The sequence below is a fragment of the Gloeophyllum trabeum genome (genome assembly GCF_000344685.1).
Source record: "Gloeophyllum trabeum ATCC 11539 unplaced genomic scaffold GLOTRscaffold_00001, whole genome shotgun sequence".
NCBI classification, from domain to species: Eukaryota; Fungi; Basidiomycota; class Agaricomycetes; order Gloeophyllales; family Gloeophyllaceae; genus Gloeophyllum; species Gloeophyllum trabeum.
The window spans coordinates 2,374,728-2,388,492 of NW_006920410.1; the positions used below are offsets into that span (position 1 = coordinate 2,374,728).

The following is a 13,765-nucleotide window of genomic DNA, read 5'->3' on the forward strand; positions in this document are numbered from 1 at the left end:
GAACAGTCAGTACTAGGATGGTGTGACACAGAATTACTGACTGCGATTGGTTTATGCTTCATTCGCAACGCAAAATCTGAAGTCCCGCCATAAACGGTCCACAGTGATTCCCTGCGTGGGTGAAGCTGGCGCAGGGTTCGCAGGGTGGCAGCTTGGGGAGGTGAAAAGCCTGGATACGTTGCATCGTGTGTCGCGCCAAGTGCGTGCTCTGGGGGTATGGTAGGTGAGAGGTGATGAGAGGAAATGCAGGAGGCTGATACTTACGTTATATTCGCGACTTTGGTATGCGTCTTCACTGCATACGAGTATATTGAACCCGCATCGAGCACAAGGGTAATTGTCTCCCCTGGACCAAGCACGACGGCTGACGCAGTATTCCGACCATAGTCCCGCAGCAGCTGCACAGACACGAAATCGCGAGTATCATTCGTCAGGTCCAAGAGAACTTCGTAGGCTCCGGTGACCGACGGCATCGGTACGGGTGTGTAGAAATGAAATGGTCGAAGGCCTGGTTATGCGCAGCAGTCAAGTACTCCGGAAGAAGATGGCAAGCGGAACCGTCGCGTTAGTTCGAAAGTCACCTTGCTCAGCAAATCTAACGTGCGGTTAGGGAGGGTGGACGAAACCGAATAAGAGACAAGCTTCTTCTTCCCGCAGCTGGTCGTCTGCTGAAGCCTTCTGGGGCAGCTGGAGGTCCGCTGCCGTCAGAGACACGTTGACCTTACCCAGAGTAGGCTAGATATAGCAAGTGACACTATCGCCTTGTAGAAGATATTGTACCTTACGACGGATTGCCTCACGGGTAAGGAATAAAAATTGCAGGAGAGGGGCAGTGCCACGTTGCCGTCCATACGGTGTATTATGCAGACCAGCCCATAGAAGACATAATTAAGTATTCTGACCATTGTAATATGTAGGGCGAGCTACCGTAACCATCGCCTCGGGTTCGTTCGCGGGGGGAAGTGCAATACGGACACAGATGATGCATGCTTGAACGGCGAGGCAAGGGTGCAATAGAGATGCTGCTGGCTCTGTGGGAGAGGCTCGAGACGGAAGCTGCAGTACATGCTGCATCGGCTCCGGTCGCGGCACGAGAGTGGGCGTTGACCAGCGCTTACCTAAGTTTGCACAAGATCTAATCGGCCCTTGCACTGTATTATTGTCCCATCAGCGCTTCCGAGTCCAGCTATATGGAGGTCCAAGGCAGACTGCATTTCCTGGGGATACCGCCAGAGCTACGCCTCGCAATATATCACCTGTACCTCGAAGAGCATCAGCGTGTTCACGAGAACCGCCAACCGACCAATGCGCACCTTCGTCTGCTACTAATTAGTCATCAAGTATGCGAGGAAGCTCAATCCATCCTTCGCCAGTACATATCGCTCAAGAACGAGAGACAAATCGAATTGTTTCTTTGGAATGTCGGCGATAAGCGAGCATCCTGTCTAACTTTCGCAGATGTTGCGAATGATGGCCGCGTTGAACTCAGTGAGCTATCGGTCAAGGTGAGCTTGCCTCACATGCCAGTGCCCAAGGATCGCATACCAATACCGAGGTTCATGCACTCAGACTCCCATCTCGGGGTTGCATCTAGCTCTGCAGAAAATGACTCATTTACAGCATCTGCGTGTCTTCGAATATGAAGCTACTCCTTATCTCAGCCTCTACCGTATGTTTCTCGCCACCTCGTTTCAATGGCGATGCAGGCGCAACTGACAGTATTTCACGTTATAGAAACAGTCTCGCGAACTAGGTGGTCCTGGCAGTTCGAAGCGGCGATGTATCCCGCAGCATGTCCTCTCCGTCTACTCTCGTACGAATTGTATCTCAGCCCCGAGGTCAGAGTCCAAGCACTAGAACAGATACGGTCCCATCACCTGCGGACATTGCGGCTCTCAGGCAACTGCCAACTCCTGCGCGAACACGACACATCCTCCCTGCGCAATCTCATTATCACCGGAGTTACCGGCAGCTATTTTGACCAACGACGGCTTGATCAATGCTTTCTAGATGCACCGCTTGAATCCTTTATGTACGGGATGGGCCATAGACTCGGTTTCGAGATTCGAAATCATCACCTGCAGTCCCTGGTGTCAGGTCCACGGCCCCAGCACCTGCGCAAGCTGCAGCCGTCTAACCAGTGAGGCCATCACTCAATGTCTAGCCCAATTGCATGTTCTGGAGTACCTAGCATTATCTCTCGTGACGGTTGACGAAATCCGCACCAGCTTCGTTGCAGCGCTTCCGCCGACTGTCTCTACTCTGAAATTGACGGTGATTAATGCATGGTTTTCTATCCCCCTTATTAAAGAAGAACGAATCCTGTGCGACACCCTCGAGACCTCCGTGCTGGTCCGCAGGCCTTCACTAACCGAACTACGTCTGCACTTCCGGCCTTCACTGTTGGAGGAGGGTGGAAGAGGAGCGAGATGGCGGAGAATAGCCGATAACGCTCGGGTCAATCTTTCGCTGGGACCTTGGGAGCAGTCCGAAGTGTTCTAGCCCCCGCCGGAAGGGGTATTGCACGTCGTGGTCTACATCAGCCACTACAGAAGTGGCGCAGGCTCCAGCTGCTACCTCTGTCAATGACCACATATCATATACGGTGCGACTATTTGAGACGTACCTTATGTGGTGGCCGTCCTGACATGTATCCAATATGATTCGTCTTCGGATCCTGCGACAGCTTTGCCTACTGCGAATTCCAACTTTTTATCTCCAGATATTCCAGACGAAACGATAGTCGCCACAATATCAAGGACAAGCCTTCTTGCAGGACATCGAGGATAGGGGGGAAGATCCTGAAATGGCCCTGGGATCTCTCCCTTGCACGGATGGCTCATGATAAAGTAGGGGATTAATCGGGAGGCGATGGACGAGACGATCTAGCACGGGTCGCGCCCTCATAAGCCACAACAGTAAAGTATAAAGCATGAAACATGCCTTGGGTTGCAGGTAATTATGTCTCCTTTGAATAAGGCGCAGCATAAGGCGCAAGATGATCTGCAATGAAAATGACCAGGCTGAGTAGGGACGAGACGCAGGCGAACTTGCATTGGTACCTCAGTAGTAGGCAGATTATTTCCCTTCAACTCCCACAAGACTCGAGGGAGATACGTGATCCACTCTTCCACTCTCTGCGCTTCTTCAGGAGACCGACCGATGCGAAAGGCACCCCTATACTCCGGAACCGATGGCAACTATGGTAGTAACGGGTCGTCAAGATAGAACAACGCGAGGTAAGAGTCGGGAATACCAGTAATAAGCGCCCAACGAATTCCACAGTGAGCCTTCTCGTGGCACCGCCCGGTTTAAGTGCATGATCCAACGTCGCGAGCAGAATAGCACGACTCCGTGACCCAGAGAAGTCTTCCCCGTTATCAGTCGAGTTCAGCAGTGACCAGATAGTTGGAAGCAGCTTCGTATACATCTCTGGCGTCAAAGGTCGACCAAGTGAATTCGGGCTGAGCGATTCCCCTCGGAGCAGCTGGGTCACATATTCGCACACTTGAGCAACCAGCAAGCTTGATCCGGTGAGGCCGTTTTGACCGCCTCTTCGCTTGCTGCTCCTACGCTGAGACTCTTCAATTGCTTTGCGAGGTTGTGTTCGCTCCGCAGGCGATTGTCTGAGCCGAATGAGCATTGCTGTCATCTCAGAAAATACAAGATTCAGCTCCTGGAATGCTTGCTCAACCTACGGTAAAGCGCATGAGTCCACCCTCTGAGAAAGACATTGCCGAGGAGAATGCGCTGACCTTGATACTCGGTTTGGACAAGGCATCCTGCTGTTTGAACGGAAAATAAGGAGCCAAGTATCCGAGAATCTGCTGTAAATCCTCGGGGACCTGTTGCATGGATGCCTGTCCCTGTTCGCGTGCAATTAGACAGAGAGCTCTGCATGAGATGTCAATCCCTACCGTTGATATTTCTTGATCCCGCAACAGTGCACCGTACAAGGTTCTAATGATCTGTCCGATATGGACAATGAGATTGAGCTCTGACTCTGGCGGCCCGTTTTTGTTGATGGAAAATACGAGCGGCGCGCAGTCCAGCACGTTAGAGATTATTGTGGGGTGGAGAGTTCGGGCAAGACGCTAGGATACTTTGGTCAGTGGCGAAACCCAGAGGTCGCAAGGCAACGCGTACCGCGATGCGATCGGACGTGGTAGCAACATTCTTCAGCTTCCCCGTGTCTATGACACGGACATAATTGGCAGCATCGCCGATTTCTGGCAAGGTCCAGCATGCCACGGGATCGGTCGCGCCAACTTGACAGACGTAGCTGCAGCCGCTCAAGTCGTCGTCATCCAGGGTCTGGTTCCAGGTCTTGCTTGGGGTTTGCTGTCCTGAAAAGCCCGCACTGGGTCGTAGTAACGAATCAAATGACTCGTACGCGTCTTCTGTTTGAAAGACAGCCGAGAAGAACGACGTAGCAGCTGTCGCAGTGGCGGCGACGTAAGATCGCGATATGGCAGCATCCAGGAAGTGTGCCACGGATTTGAGTACGGCCTGCCTTGACTGAAGAGGGGTGTCGTCGTCAACATATCATTAGCATTGTCGGGGATAAGTACGCTTGGCCGTCAACGGCCCACTCACTGCAGTTGATAATGTCACACTGGCAGTTGAAGTGGCTTCCACAGGACCGGTGTCTGCATAGCGGTACGTGAGTGTTTAGTCCATCCCGGTGTTTCTGACGACGTACTTCCATCCTCTCCAAATCTAGTGCCAGCATTGAGAATCCCCAAGTATCCTTCTAGAACACGGGCGCCATGAGATGGCGTAGCATCACCTTGACTTTGATCCCAGCCCTCCACAATATGTTCTGGGATGATGTCTAGAAACAGATCCAAAAAACGGACAGCATCGATGCGAATTTCGGGGAATATATGCGTCTGCGCTGAGGTAGTAAATAGGAGGAGATGGGATGCATGCGGTCCGAGGACATCCTACAACAACGGAGTTATGATAGATAGAGTCAAGAGCAACTATGATACTCACGGGGGAAACCTTTGGGAGGAGCCAATCGAAGAAACCAAGCAAGGCCTTTCTTACGCTTGCATCCTTAGTTGCGAATTATCAACATTGGCACATTTAAACAGGCACTCTGAGGATATGCATACCTCATCGCCAATCAACCGGGAGCATGTAGCCAAGAGACTGCTTAACCGCGATTCAATCAAGTACGGATATCCCTCTAAGAGCTCGCGGAGACCATGTAAAGCGTCTGGACAAGGTCAGGCCGTCGAACGATTTCGGTAAGAAAGGATGTGTTGGACCAACCCTTCCTTGTGCTCGCATTGTAATGCTTCAGTTGACTTGTTAAATCCTCGAAGGTGAGTTTCCTACTAGTCCTCGGAGCTGCCTCGTCTTTTTGCGCCGCTATGCTCTGAGATGGGAGTGTGATGGCTAGTGTAATTGGTCAGCTTGCCCTGTCAAAGTGACGAGTTTCATACATACAGCGAGCTTTGAAGGAAGTGTCTACCACGTTATTAGATTGTGCTTTGCCTTTGCCTAGCTTCAGCTTGGCTTTCTACACTGAGACGTGAGTTTCAGATAGTCCTCACGAGTGGATGACTCTAGCCTTAAAGTCCGCAGCTTTCTCCTTGCGTTTCTTCGACGCTTTAGGCATTGTGCTTTCTAGTGACCGAACTTGAAGCTTGAAGTGCAAGTTGTGGCCTCCCAACGCATCCGGATCCAATTCACAAAACGCCTCTGCCGCCGGCGATCGAGCCACGCGACTGCTGATCGCTGCCACGCTTCGCGAAGTCTGCACCGAACTCGCCGCCCCCGCCTTTCCTCTTTGCGTCTCAGCGTGTCGTCCATATCGAAACTGTGTGCTGAATTACGTGAGATTGTGCAGGTGCATGAAGCCGAAGTAATCTCGCGATTTACTCTCGCCTACCGTGTAATTACACGCGATCAGCGTGTTACTGGAAACTACCGCGGCTCGTCGCTCCCCTTTACACTGGGGTCACGTCTGCTACCTGCTTCCTGAATGATAAGTCATATGCTCGATTCTACCCGCGTCCGGGACTACAACAAATTCGAATTCTCACCTGTTCAATCCCACCCGCCGACGTTTACCCGAACATTGAGCGTTCCTGATTTTTGCGCGAAATACCCAAATGTCAGTTATATAAGACGATGTCTAAGCTCTTCTTTCAATCTAGCAGGTCTTGTCCGCTGATCTTTCAGTACGATGCGCTCTGTACTGGCCGTCAGCCTATTCGGTCTTGCGGGACTCACCTTTGCAAGCCCGTTGCAATCGCATAGCGAACGTAGCGAAGTGCCTTCTGGGTTTGTCACGACTAATGGCACAAGTTTTCAACTTGACGGGGAGCCATTCGTGAGTCTCTACGACACGCCCACCGACAGCCGTATGCTCACCATGATCTTCAGGCTTTCGTGGGGACTAACTCATTCGTAAGGGTCCAGCTTGAACGTTTGGGTCTAACTTCTCAATGTTCTCATACAGTGGCTGCCTTTATTAACGAGCGAGGATGATGTTCACATGACCCTCGAGACGATGGCCGCTGCTGGCGTCGAAGTCGTCCGGACATGGGTTAGTGTCCCAGTCCCTCTGCTCACAATGTCGTCTAACTGTTCACAGGGTTTCAATGCGATAAATGCCTCTGAGCTAGAGTTTGCAACTTCCACCAACTTGACTTACTATCAAGTCCGTACACCTTCCTAGTACTATTTGTCTGAGTTACTAAGCATCTATCGTTAGGTTTGGAATAGTTCGGGCTGGACTCTAAACGAAGGACCACAGGGGCTCCAAAGGCTCGACTATGTAGTCTCTGCAGCCGCTATGCATGATATAAGGCTTATCATAACGTTCACCAATAATTGGTCTGTACAGTGTTCTGGAATCCCGGTGTCGTACTCACAGCTACTTCGTTTTGTGACACTCTGTGGTGCAGGGTCGGGTATGGCGTGAGGCTTTCAACCCCAGCCTTCCTTTCATAACCTCGCTGAAGTGCATTACGTACGTCTAGGGTGCAGATCTCTACGTTAACTGGCTGGCAGGCGCCGGTGCCACACATGATACTTTCTTTACGGATCCTACTATTATTTCCTCATACCGTGAGCATAAACGGTTTGCCTCTGCTGTCTCTGTCTAATAATACTCGCAGAGCAATACGTGCAAACCATTGTCAACCGTTACAAAGACTCCCCTACCGTATTCGCGTGGGAGCTTATGAACGAAGCACGGTGCACCAGCGATCTGCTTGCCTCCAGTGCGGCTTGTCATCCTGGCTCAGGAACTCTGGGTCTGTGGTATCAGCAACAATCTGACTACGTTCGCAGTCTGTAAGACTTGTGCACTGACTCGCGTGGTTGCGGTATGACCTGATATCACTGTCAGCGACCCGTACCACATGATCACCACTGGTGGCGAAGGCGAATTTTATTGGGCACAGCCAGACGAATAGTAGGTCTTTCATTTATATCCTACGATCACTCTGCCTCACGTCGAGTAGCTGGTATAATGGCACCTTAGTCAGCGATTACAACTTCAATGGTGAAGGTATGCGGCTACGTTCACGCACTGTGCTAGTGGCAGGTGCTGACTCCTCGGTATCATCTACAGCTGGGGAAGATTTCGAATGGACCCTCGGCCTACCGAATATCGACTTCGGCGTCTACGTGAGTTTCCTGTGTTTTTACCTCCTGACACTTCCTAAGATCTATCCAGCATATGTACCCTCAGACTTGGTACCCTGAACTGGTATGTGTCAGAAAGCGGCGAGAGGACAGATACCTCATCTTCCTTAGGATTATCCCGGCTCGAACTTCTCCGTGGAAGAATGGGGTCTTGATTGGATCGAGGCTCATGCCCTGAGTACAGTTCGGTCAATCATGGAATGTCTAGCCTGCTGACGTGTTCTGGGTTATAGCTGCACAAATGGTCGGCAAGCCGATTGTCATCGAAGAATTCGGAGCAACCGGACTTGGTGAGGAATATCCTGACCCTCCTCTGTATCGACATTTCACGTATTGCCCTTCGGCATGTAGACAACAAGACAGCGATCTATCCAGCTTGGGTGCAGCGTACTTTGGACACCAATCATGCGTGAGTGGCTACCACGAGGCATGTACGCCGCGAAGTTGACCTACACCCCCATGGAAGTGGAATAATGTGGTGGCAATGGGGACAGTTAAACTTGACCGAAGATGGAGGTAACCAAGCCTTTAAATATACGGATGCTATCGTCAACGGGGTATGTCGGTTTCCCTCCATATACTCAGCTGGAGCAGAAGTATTGACTAATGCATGGCCATATAGGCTTCACCCAATGACGGTGCGCGCGATCGCTGAAATGCAGAGATAGGAACACTAACCGCCTCTGTAGGTTTCACCGTTTACACGAACCAGACATCCGTATTTGATGTATTTACGTGAGTACCCTCTGCCATTGAGTTTGCTCTCGAAAGTGGAATAATGAATCTGGATCGACAGGAACGCAGCGATGATCCAAGCCCAAAGGTCGGGTTGAGGAGCTACACCCTATCCAAGACGGTCTGTAGGATTGTAGGAAGGCCTGCGGGTATGCATTATTGAATCAACAACGTATGGGCATCACGGAGGGCACGCACCGTGAATGTCCTGGGCTCTGGTTCTGATACAATGACACCCAGCAGTTTTGATCATTCGCGGAGACCTAGCATTCAGACTCGGCAGGGAAGACCGGAATATATGCAACGCTATGATTCAAGAACGTGGAATGAGTAAGCCCGTTGCGAGGCATTATATGGCTGATAGTGTAGACACTAGAGGCTGGCTGGTGATTCCACAATTCAGCGGTCTTTGAGATGACATATGATGGGAACACGTACTGCTGGACGGCTCTTCTCTACGTGGCCATTAGAGTGGCATTGTACGCGAGACGATTATTCCTCGCAGAGGCGACCAGGAGTCGCCTCGAAAATTGCTGGGGAAGGCATGTGACGTCTTACACGTCGTATCCACCCAGAGTTTCACCCTGGGGGAGAGGAGCGTCAGGTAATAATCTATACAGTGGATTGAAGCCTGGCTCACGTCAGTTTCATTTCCTGCCTTCCTCGTCTCACTACATAGTGGTAGGTAGATCCAGCCGTGCATATCAGCCTTATGGCTTCACGACTATTAAGCCATACTGTGGCATTATCCAGCGCCACATCAGCAAGTTCATTGTCCGACTTCGCAATGGAGAGTGCCACAGAGCTACTGTCGTTGTTATCGAACTCGAAAAGGACCTCGTACGGCGATGTACTGGAAGGCATTAGGTGTCAACTCCATGATATACATCTCAAGGTGTAGCTATAAACGAATAGGAAAACAATGGGCAGGCCCTGGCTAGGGCCGCGGGAGCAGGTTTTTGTCACCTATTCTTAGTGCTTTACAATACGCATTGTCTTAGATCCACATATGTATATTCGATTCGACGGCAGATGGCCACCATTTCGCACTCTGCATTTCCCCGCTTGATGCGGTCTGGCAAGGGGTGCGGGCATATTTGCACCAGTGATTTCCTATGGCTGCAGACCAAGGCAACAGATCTGCTTCCACCCTTATTGTTCACTGAACGCAAATGGGCAATATAAATACGTAGGATGCATATATCTCGAATAAAGTCCGTTATCCACACGTCCACTACACATACAAATTTCGTGTCATAAACAGACAACTACAGCGGAGCGAAAAGGTCCCGCTTCCTCGAGACAGGGAGACTCAGCATTCATCATACAACAGATTTTAGCACACTCTAGCAACCCTATCTGCTTAAGCCTCATCTGACACATGATTACGCTGATTTCCTGAAGGATATATCTTCCTTTACGCAGAACAACGGGGAGTCATCCGGATTGTGACCCTTGGCAGTTACGACGAATTTGCCTGCGGGACATCAACGAAATTGTGCAGTGGCAATAAATTATCACTTACCTGGGGGTATCTCCTTGGGAAGCTCGATCTCATGATGTACGGTGTAATCACCCGCCGCTAAAGGGCACTCGTATTGGGCGTCCAACTGCGTCCTGTATATTCCTTAGAAGGTAAAGCGCAAACAGGTGAACGGACTGGGTTGACTACGCACGCTTGCTCGCAAAGATCGAACGTCTTCCTGATTAGTACGATGTAGCCAAGTTTCACTTCCACCCAAATATACGCTCCTACCTGCACTACGGTAAGTTCCCCTTCAAAATAATACGCATATCGGGAGACCTACTTGAATGACATCGCTCACGGTTGCGTCAAAATCTACGGTCAGATTGTAACCGGGTTGCGGCGGATCCGGGGAAAGAGTCAAAGCGGGGACCTGGACGACGTCGGAGGGCGATCCTGGATCACCATGGTAGCTAAATGATGAACGCATCTACATACTGGCCAATACTGCACTTACCGCACGAGGAGAAACCCGCTGAGGCCATGCCGGCGAAAGCGAGAGCAAGAGTTGCAAGCGATGTCATACGCGTCATATTTACAAACCAAAAATTCAGCTGCAAGCGAATAGAAGGCGGTAAGATCTTTGGAAGGGCCCAGGAACCCGGGTTAGCTAGATGTAGTCTAACGTAACATGCAACGAATACTACTCACGTAGGAAGGCAGAAAGGAGATGTGACCGCAAAACTCACAGCCCAATTTATATACTACTGTCCACCCGAACCAGTGACCCTTTGTCGATCACACCCGCACGGAGCAGATGTGAAGGAAACATACCTGGAGCTCCTTCGGCGGGACCGGACACGCGCCATGCGGTACGTCAGTCTGAGTTAAGATCGTAGACTGCCCGCCTGAGGCGTATTCTGTAGGGTCGTTCGAGAATCGTTGGCTGAACTGAACAGTATGCCCAGTTTGGATTGAATCCCCAAAGGTTCCCGTGCAAGCCCCCAGGCGGAAGCGCACAGGATGCACCGTGACAACACCTACGCCAGCCAGAATGGACGTGACTCTGATTCTGAGACTAAACGGAAGGAGAGCAAGTTCTGCATACCAGGACGTCAATCCATAAGATAAGAGTCAAGCTCACCATTGATTTCTGGCCATCCGACACCACTATGAATCTTAAGAGAATCGAGCGAGTCAAAGACAATATCGCATTACCAAGACATACATGATATTATACAAAAAATTGAAGCTGGAGGCTGAAGAGCGTGAGCAATGAGACGTCGCAGTCATGATGGGGTCCAGATTCCGGGTGGGGGACAAGCAAGGGACATGGCTTTACCATCCCATCTTGAAGAAAGGTTTCTTCCTGAAGTCGACGTTGAGATCCACGCAGACCATGTCGTCATCGTCCGCAGTATAGCCTCGCACGTTGACAACAAATTTGCCTGGGCAGACAACGGTCAGGACTTTTGCATACGTCAAAACTTTCGGTCATGTCGTACCTGGGGGAATCTCCTTAGGCAGCTCTGCAACCTGCTCGACCTCGTAGTCACCCTTCTGGACGGGACATTGTACGCTAGCCTCCGCCTTACGCCTAGACATCCCAGTCCGATGTCAGACTGATAAAGAGAGAAGCTTGAACATTACGCACGCTTCTTCGCAAATGTCAAATGACTTCGACAGTAGCTTAACGTAGCCCATCTTCACGACGACATCGACATACGCTCCCTCCTGTAGGAGGGTGAGCAAGGCGTCTGCGTGTATGCGATAGGAATGCCTACCTCAATAACCTCCTGCACGTATGCCTTCACATTGACGGTCATGTTTGAGCCGGGTTTCGGGGGATCCGGAGAGACATCAATGGACTTGATTTGAATCGCATCTGTATCTGCGCCTGAGGAAAAAATGAAGACATGATGATGAGTTCTTATTGCGTATCAGACCCTCCTTCACTTACCGCAAACCGAGTAGTCCCAGCTCTCACTGATACGCACGGTTCCATCCGAGGGAACCAAAGCCTCCTGGACGTCCAGAGGAGTCGCCAAAGCAATACCAGTGAATGCTAATGCGAGCGTGGCGAGCAGCGACAGACGAGTCATGGCGGTCGTGGTGCAGGTTGAAGGAGCTCCTTGTACGTCAGTCGGGAGCGGTAAGAGGGGGCTCTAAATCACGGTCACAGAGCTGAGCGCGCACGGTCACGCATGCCCGAATTGTCCGAGTGTGGCGTCAGAGGACTGCGCTTGCAGGCAGTGCACGCTCTCAGGCAGCAGCGCCGAGTTCATCTGTTTCTGAAGCTACCAGTTGCTCTCATCCGCTTCTTCCATCGAGAAGGTACTGCTTGAGGCAGGTTGTTTGCCTTTGTGCCCACCGTTCCATACACCACCCGTCGTCGCCACGCAAGAGGTCGATTCCTCACGCCCTTTGACGCCCTTCTCCCATCTGATTGTCCCCGGCGGGCCCTTCCCTCGAGATGAAAATAAGAGAGTACTGCTGCTGTGCCGTACCCATCGTCAATGCAGGCATCTATGCCGTTCTGACCGAGCAGTTGGTTTTGGGCATCCTCGCCGGCACGTTAGCCGTGGCAACCCCGCATTGTGAGTCCACGTCCTTGTCTACCGCCATATTTTCTGAACCATTGTTTCAGTGGTGGGTGCTGCTACACCGTCGTTTGCGAAATGGATATTTGCCATCATATGTTACGTCGGGGCGGGTTTGCAGGTCCTCGGTTTCCTTGCTGTAAACCAGGTACGGACAGCGTGCTCGAGCTTGCCTATGATACTAACGCCGGGACAGGATAAGACCATTCTGTATCGACGATACACCACTCTGCATATCATGATTACGAGTGCTGCGTTCTCAGTCGCTGCTGTTTGGATCATCATCTCCGCCTCTCGGCATTCGACTGCCAAATCGACATGTCAGACTGATTTCTTCGCCAACGCAACTTCGGGCGCTACTTCCTCCGAGGCGGACACGCTGTGCAACATTTTTCCATGGGTAGACGTGGGATTAATGGGTGGTCTCTGGGTAGTGATGGCCATTGCTCAGGTTGGTCTTTCGTTTCCTCTCCAGCCACCGATGACTCACGCCTCCACCCCAGTTCTATTTCTACTTCGTCGTGTCATCGTTCGGGAAAGCCCAGCGTGAAGCCATCTCCACCTATAACTCCATCTACGACGCATCGAAGCCGCTCACAAACGACATCCCGATGAATGACCGATCGGACCCATGGGACCCACGCCGGTCTGTAGACTCCCTCGACAATGAGGGTGGTCGGGGACGAGGGTTTTCTCACCACAGGGACGACAGCATCCAAAGCGTATCCACCGTCATGGGCGACAAGATGGAGCGCCCGACGGATGGGTACGCGCCAGGCGGCTATCCAAGCTATGGTGGCGGCGACCCGTCACAGCCCGGCCGGAGAACCAGTGTACTCTCCCAGCCCAGCTACGCATACACCCAAGACCCCGGCCCCACTCCGCGATTCAACGATAACTATTATTCAAGCAGTCGTGCTGCGGGGATGGACATGCCGGAGCGGGCTCAAGCTCATCCCGGTTAGTGTCCCCCTCCCTTGCATTCGTCTATTGCGACGGATCCGACTTGGCCGCAGTCGTGGCTGCTCAGGCGGGTCCGTTGAGTCCCTTGCATACTTTGTCCAGGCGGTTGACATTGTTCTATCCCAGCTGAGGGCTCATTTCGCCGCAAGACCCCGCGCATGAAGCATCCATCGGATGATTTCGATCGCAGCTTCTTTGCAACCCGGCCTGCATGACGGACGTTCGGATATAGCTACTGTGATCCTTATTACATCCTCCTAATCGGACTACCATGGACTCGCTTTCGTACGCCTGTATATTAGTAACCTCCCACTGCTATGCATTTTGCCGTCTG

The 13,765-nt window shown here is 51.6% G+C and overlaps 7 protein-coding genes across 7 annotated transcripts; 3 read left to right on the plus strand and 4 right to left on the minus strand.

Moving 5' to 3' along the window:
• Positions 1-51: 51 nt before the first annotated feature.
• GLOTRDRAFT_31975 (uncharacterized protein) lies at positions 52-473 on the minus strand (the record flags this gene model as incomplete). Its single annotated transcript, XM_007862094.1, has 2 exons — positions 52-208; positions 265-473. 2 exons carry the CDS (start codon positions 471-473, stop codon positions 52-54), a joined length of 366 nt encoding a protein of 121 aa, XP_007860285.1.
• A 513-nt stretch (positions 474-986) lies between these two features.
• Positions 987-2,144, plus strand: GLOTRDRAFT_90141 (uncharacterized protein; the record flags this gene model as incomplete). The annotated part of the gene is made up of 4 exons (XM_007862884.1): positions 987-1,096; positions 1,172-1,505; positions 1,621-1,669; positions 1,735-2,144. 4 exons carry the CDS (start codon positions 987-989, stop codon positions 2,142-2,144), a joined length of 903 nt encoding a protein of 300 aa, XP_007861075.1.
• A 483-nt stretch (positions 2,145-2,627) lies between these two features.
• On the minus strand, positions 2,628-5,629 carry GLOTRDRAFT_31411 (uncharacterized protein; the record flags this gene model as incomplete). The annotated part of the gene is made up of 13 exons (XM_007862059.1): positions 2,628-2,885; positions 3,036-3,200; positions 3,257-3,694; positions 3,756-3,860; positions 3,918-4,094; positions 4,147-4,518; positions 4,597-4,649; positions 4,703-4,946; positions 4,999-5,061; positions 5,121-5,224; positions 5,281-5,406; positions 5,458-5,530; positions 5,576-5,629. The coding sequence occupies 13 exons, from the start codon at positions 5,627-5,629 to the stop codon at positions 2,628-2,630; spliced, it is 2,232 nt and encodes a 743-aa protein (XP_007860250.1).
• Positions 5,630-6,199: 570 nt separating this feature from the next.
• GLOTRDRAFT_135369 (glycoside hydrolase) lies at positions 6,200-8,407 on the plus strand (the record flags this gene model as incomplete). The annotated part of the gene is made up of 18 exons (XM_007862885.1): positions 6,200-6,346; positions 6,400-6,423; positions 6,476-6,562; positions 6,611-6,676; positions 6,731-6,852; positions 6,924-6,936; positions 6,999-7,086; positions 7,137-7,314; positions 7,370-7,435; positions 7,485-7,531; positions 7,595-7,650; positions 7,700-7,732; positions 7,780-7,846; positions 7,902-7,958; positions 8,020-8,077; positions 8,135-8,225; positions 8,291-8,306; positions 8,358-8,407. The coding sequence occupies 18 exons, from the start codon at positions 6,200-6,202 to the stop codon at positions 8,405-8,407; spliced, it is 1,266 nt and encodes a 421-aa protein (XP_007861076.1).
• A 1,381-nt stretch (positions 8,408-9,788) lies between these two features.
• On the minus strand, positions 9,789-10,413 carry GLOTRDRAFT_124488 (uncharacterized protein; the record flags this gene model as incomplete). The annotated part of the gene is made up of 5 exons (XM_007862886.1): positions 9,789-9,880; positions 9,929-10,020; positions 10,080-10,159; positions 10,212-10,324; positions 10,386-10,413. 5 exons carry the CDS (start codon positions 10,411-10,413, stop codon positions 9,789-9,791), a joined length of 405 nt encoding a protein of 134 aa, XP_007861077.1.
• Positions 10,414-11,012: 599 nt separating this feature from the next.
• Positions 11,013-12,030, minus strand: GLOTRDRAFT_68638 (Phosphatidylglycerol/phosphatidylinositol transfer protein). Its single transcript, XM_007862887.1, has 5 exons — positions 11,829-12,030; positions 11,653-11,765; positions 11,523-11,602; positions 11,374-11,465; positions 11,013-11,316 (listed from the first exon to the last, which is right to left on the minus strand). The coding sequence occupies exons 1-5, from the start codon at positions 11,968-11,970 to the stop codon at positions 11,207-11,209; spliced, it is 537 nt and encodes a 178-aa protein (XP_007861078.1). The 5' UTR covers positions 11,971-12,030; the 3' UTR covers positions 11,013-11,206.
• Positions 12,031-12,117: 87 nt separating this feature from the next.
• Positions 12,118-13,763, plus strand: GLOTRDRAFT_68641 (uncharacterized protein). Its single transcript, XM_007862888.1, has 5 exons — positions 12,118-12,465; positions 12,516-12,616; positions 12,665-12,919; positions 12,972-13,502; positions 13,558-13,763. Exons 1-4 carry the CDS (start codon positions 12,342-12,344, stop codon positions 13,431-13,433), a joined length of 942 nt encoding a protein of 313 aa, XP_007861079.1. The 5' UTR covers positions 12,118-12,341; the 3' UTR covers positions 13,434-13,502; positions 13,558-13,763.
• Positions 13,764-13,765: the final 2 nt, after the last annotated feature.

What these genes read in the sequence shown, in the direction of transcription:
- GLOTRDRAFT_68638 (XM_007862887.1), bottom strand. Translation starts at nt 11,970, where the DNA reads ATGACTCGTCTGTCGCTGCTCGCCACGCTCGCATTAGCATTCACTGGT. An exon ending in ACGTGCAGGAGGTTATTGAG is followed by an intron (nt 11,603 to 11,652) that starts GTAGGCATTCCT and finishes ACCCTCCTACAG; the next exon opens with GAGGGAGCGTATGTCGATGT. An exon ending in TTTGACATTTGCGAAGAAGC is followed by an intron (nt 11,466 to 11,522) that starts GTGCGTAATGTT and finishes TGGGATGTCTAG; the next exon opens with GCGTAAGGCGGAGGCTAGCG.
- GLOTRDRAFT_68641 (XM_007862888.1), top strand. Translation starts at nt 12,342, where the DNA reads ATGAAAATAAGAGAGTACTGCTGCTGTGCCGTACCCATCGTCAATGCA. An exon ending in AGCCGTGGCAACCCCGCATT is followed by an intron (nt 12,466 to 12,515) that starts GTGAGTCCACGT and finishes CCATTGTTTCAG; the next exon opens with TGGTGGGTGCTGCTACACCG. An exon ending in GTTTCCTTGCTGTAAACCAG is followed by an intron (nt 12,617 to 12,664) that starts GTACGGACAGCG and finishes ACGCCGGGACAG; the next exon opens with GATAAGACCATTCTGTATCG.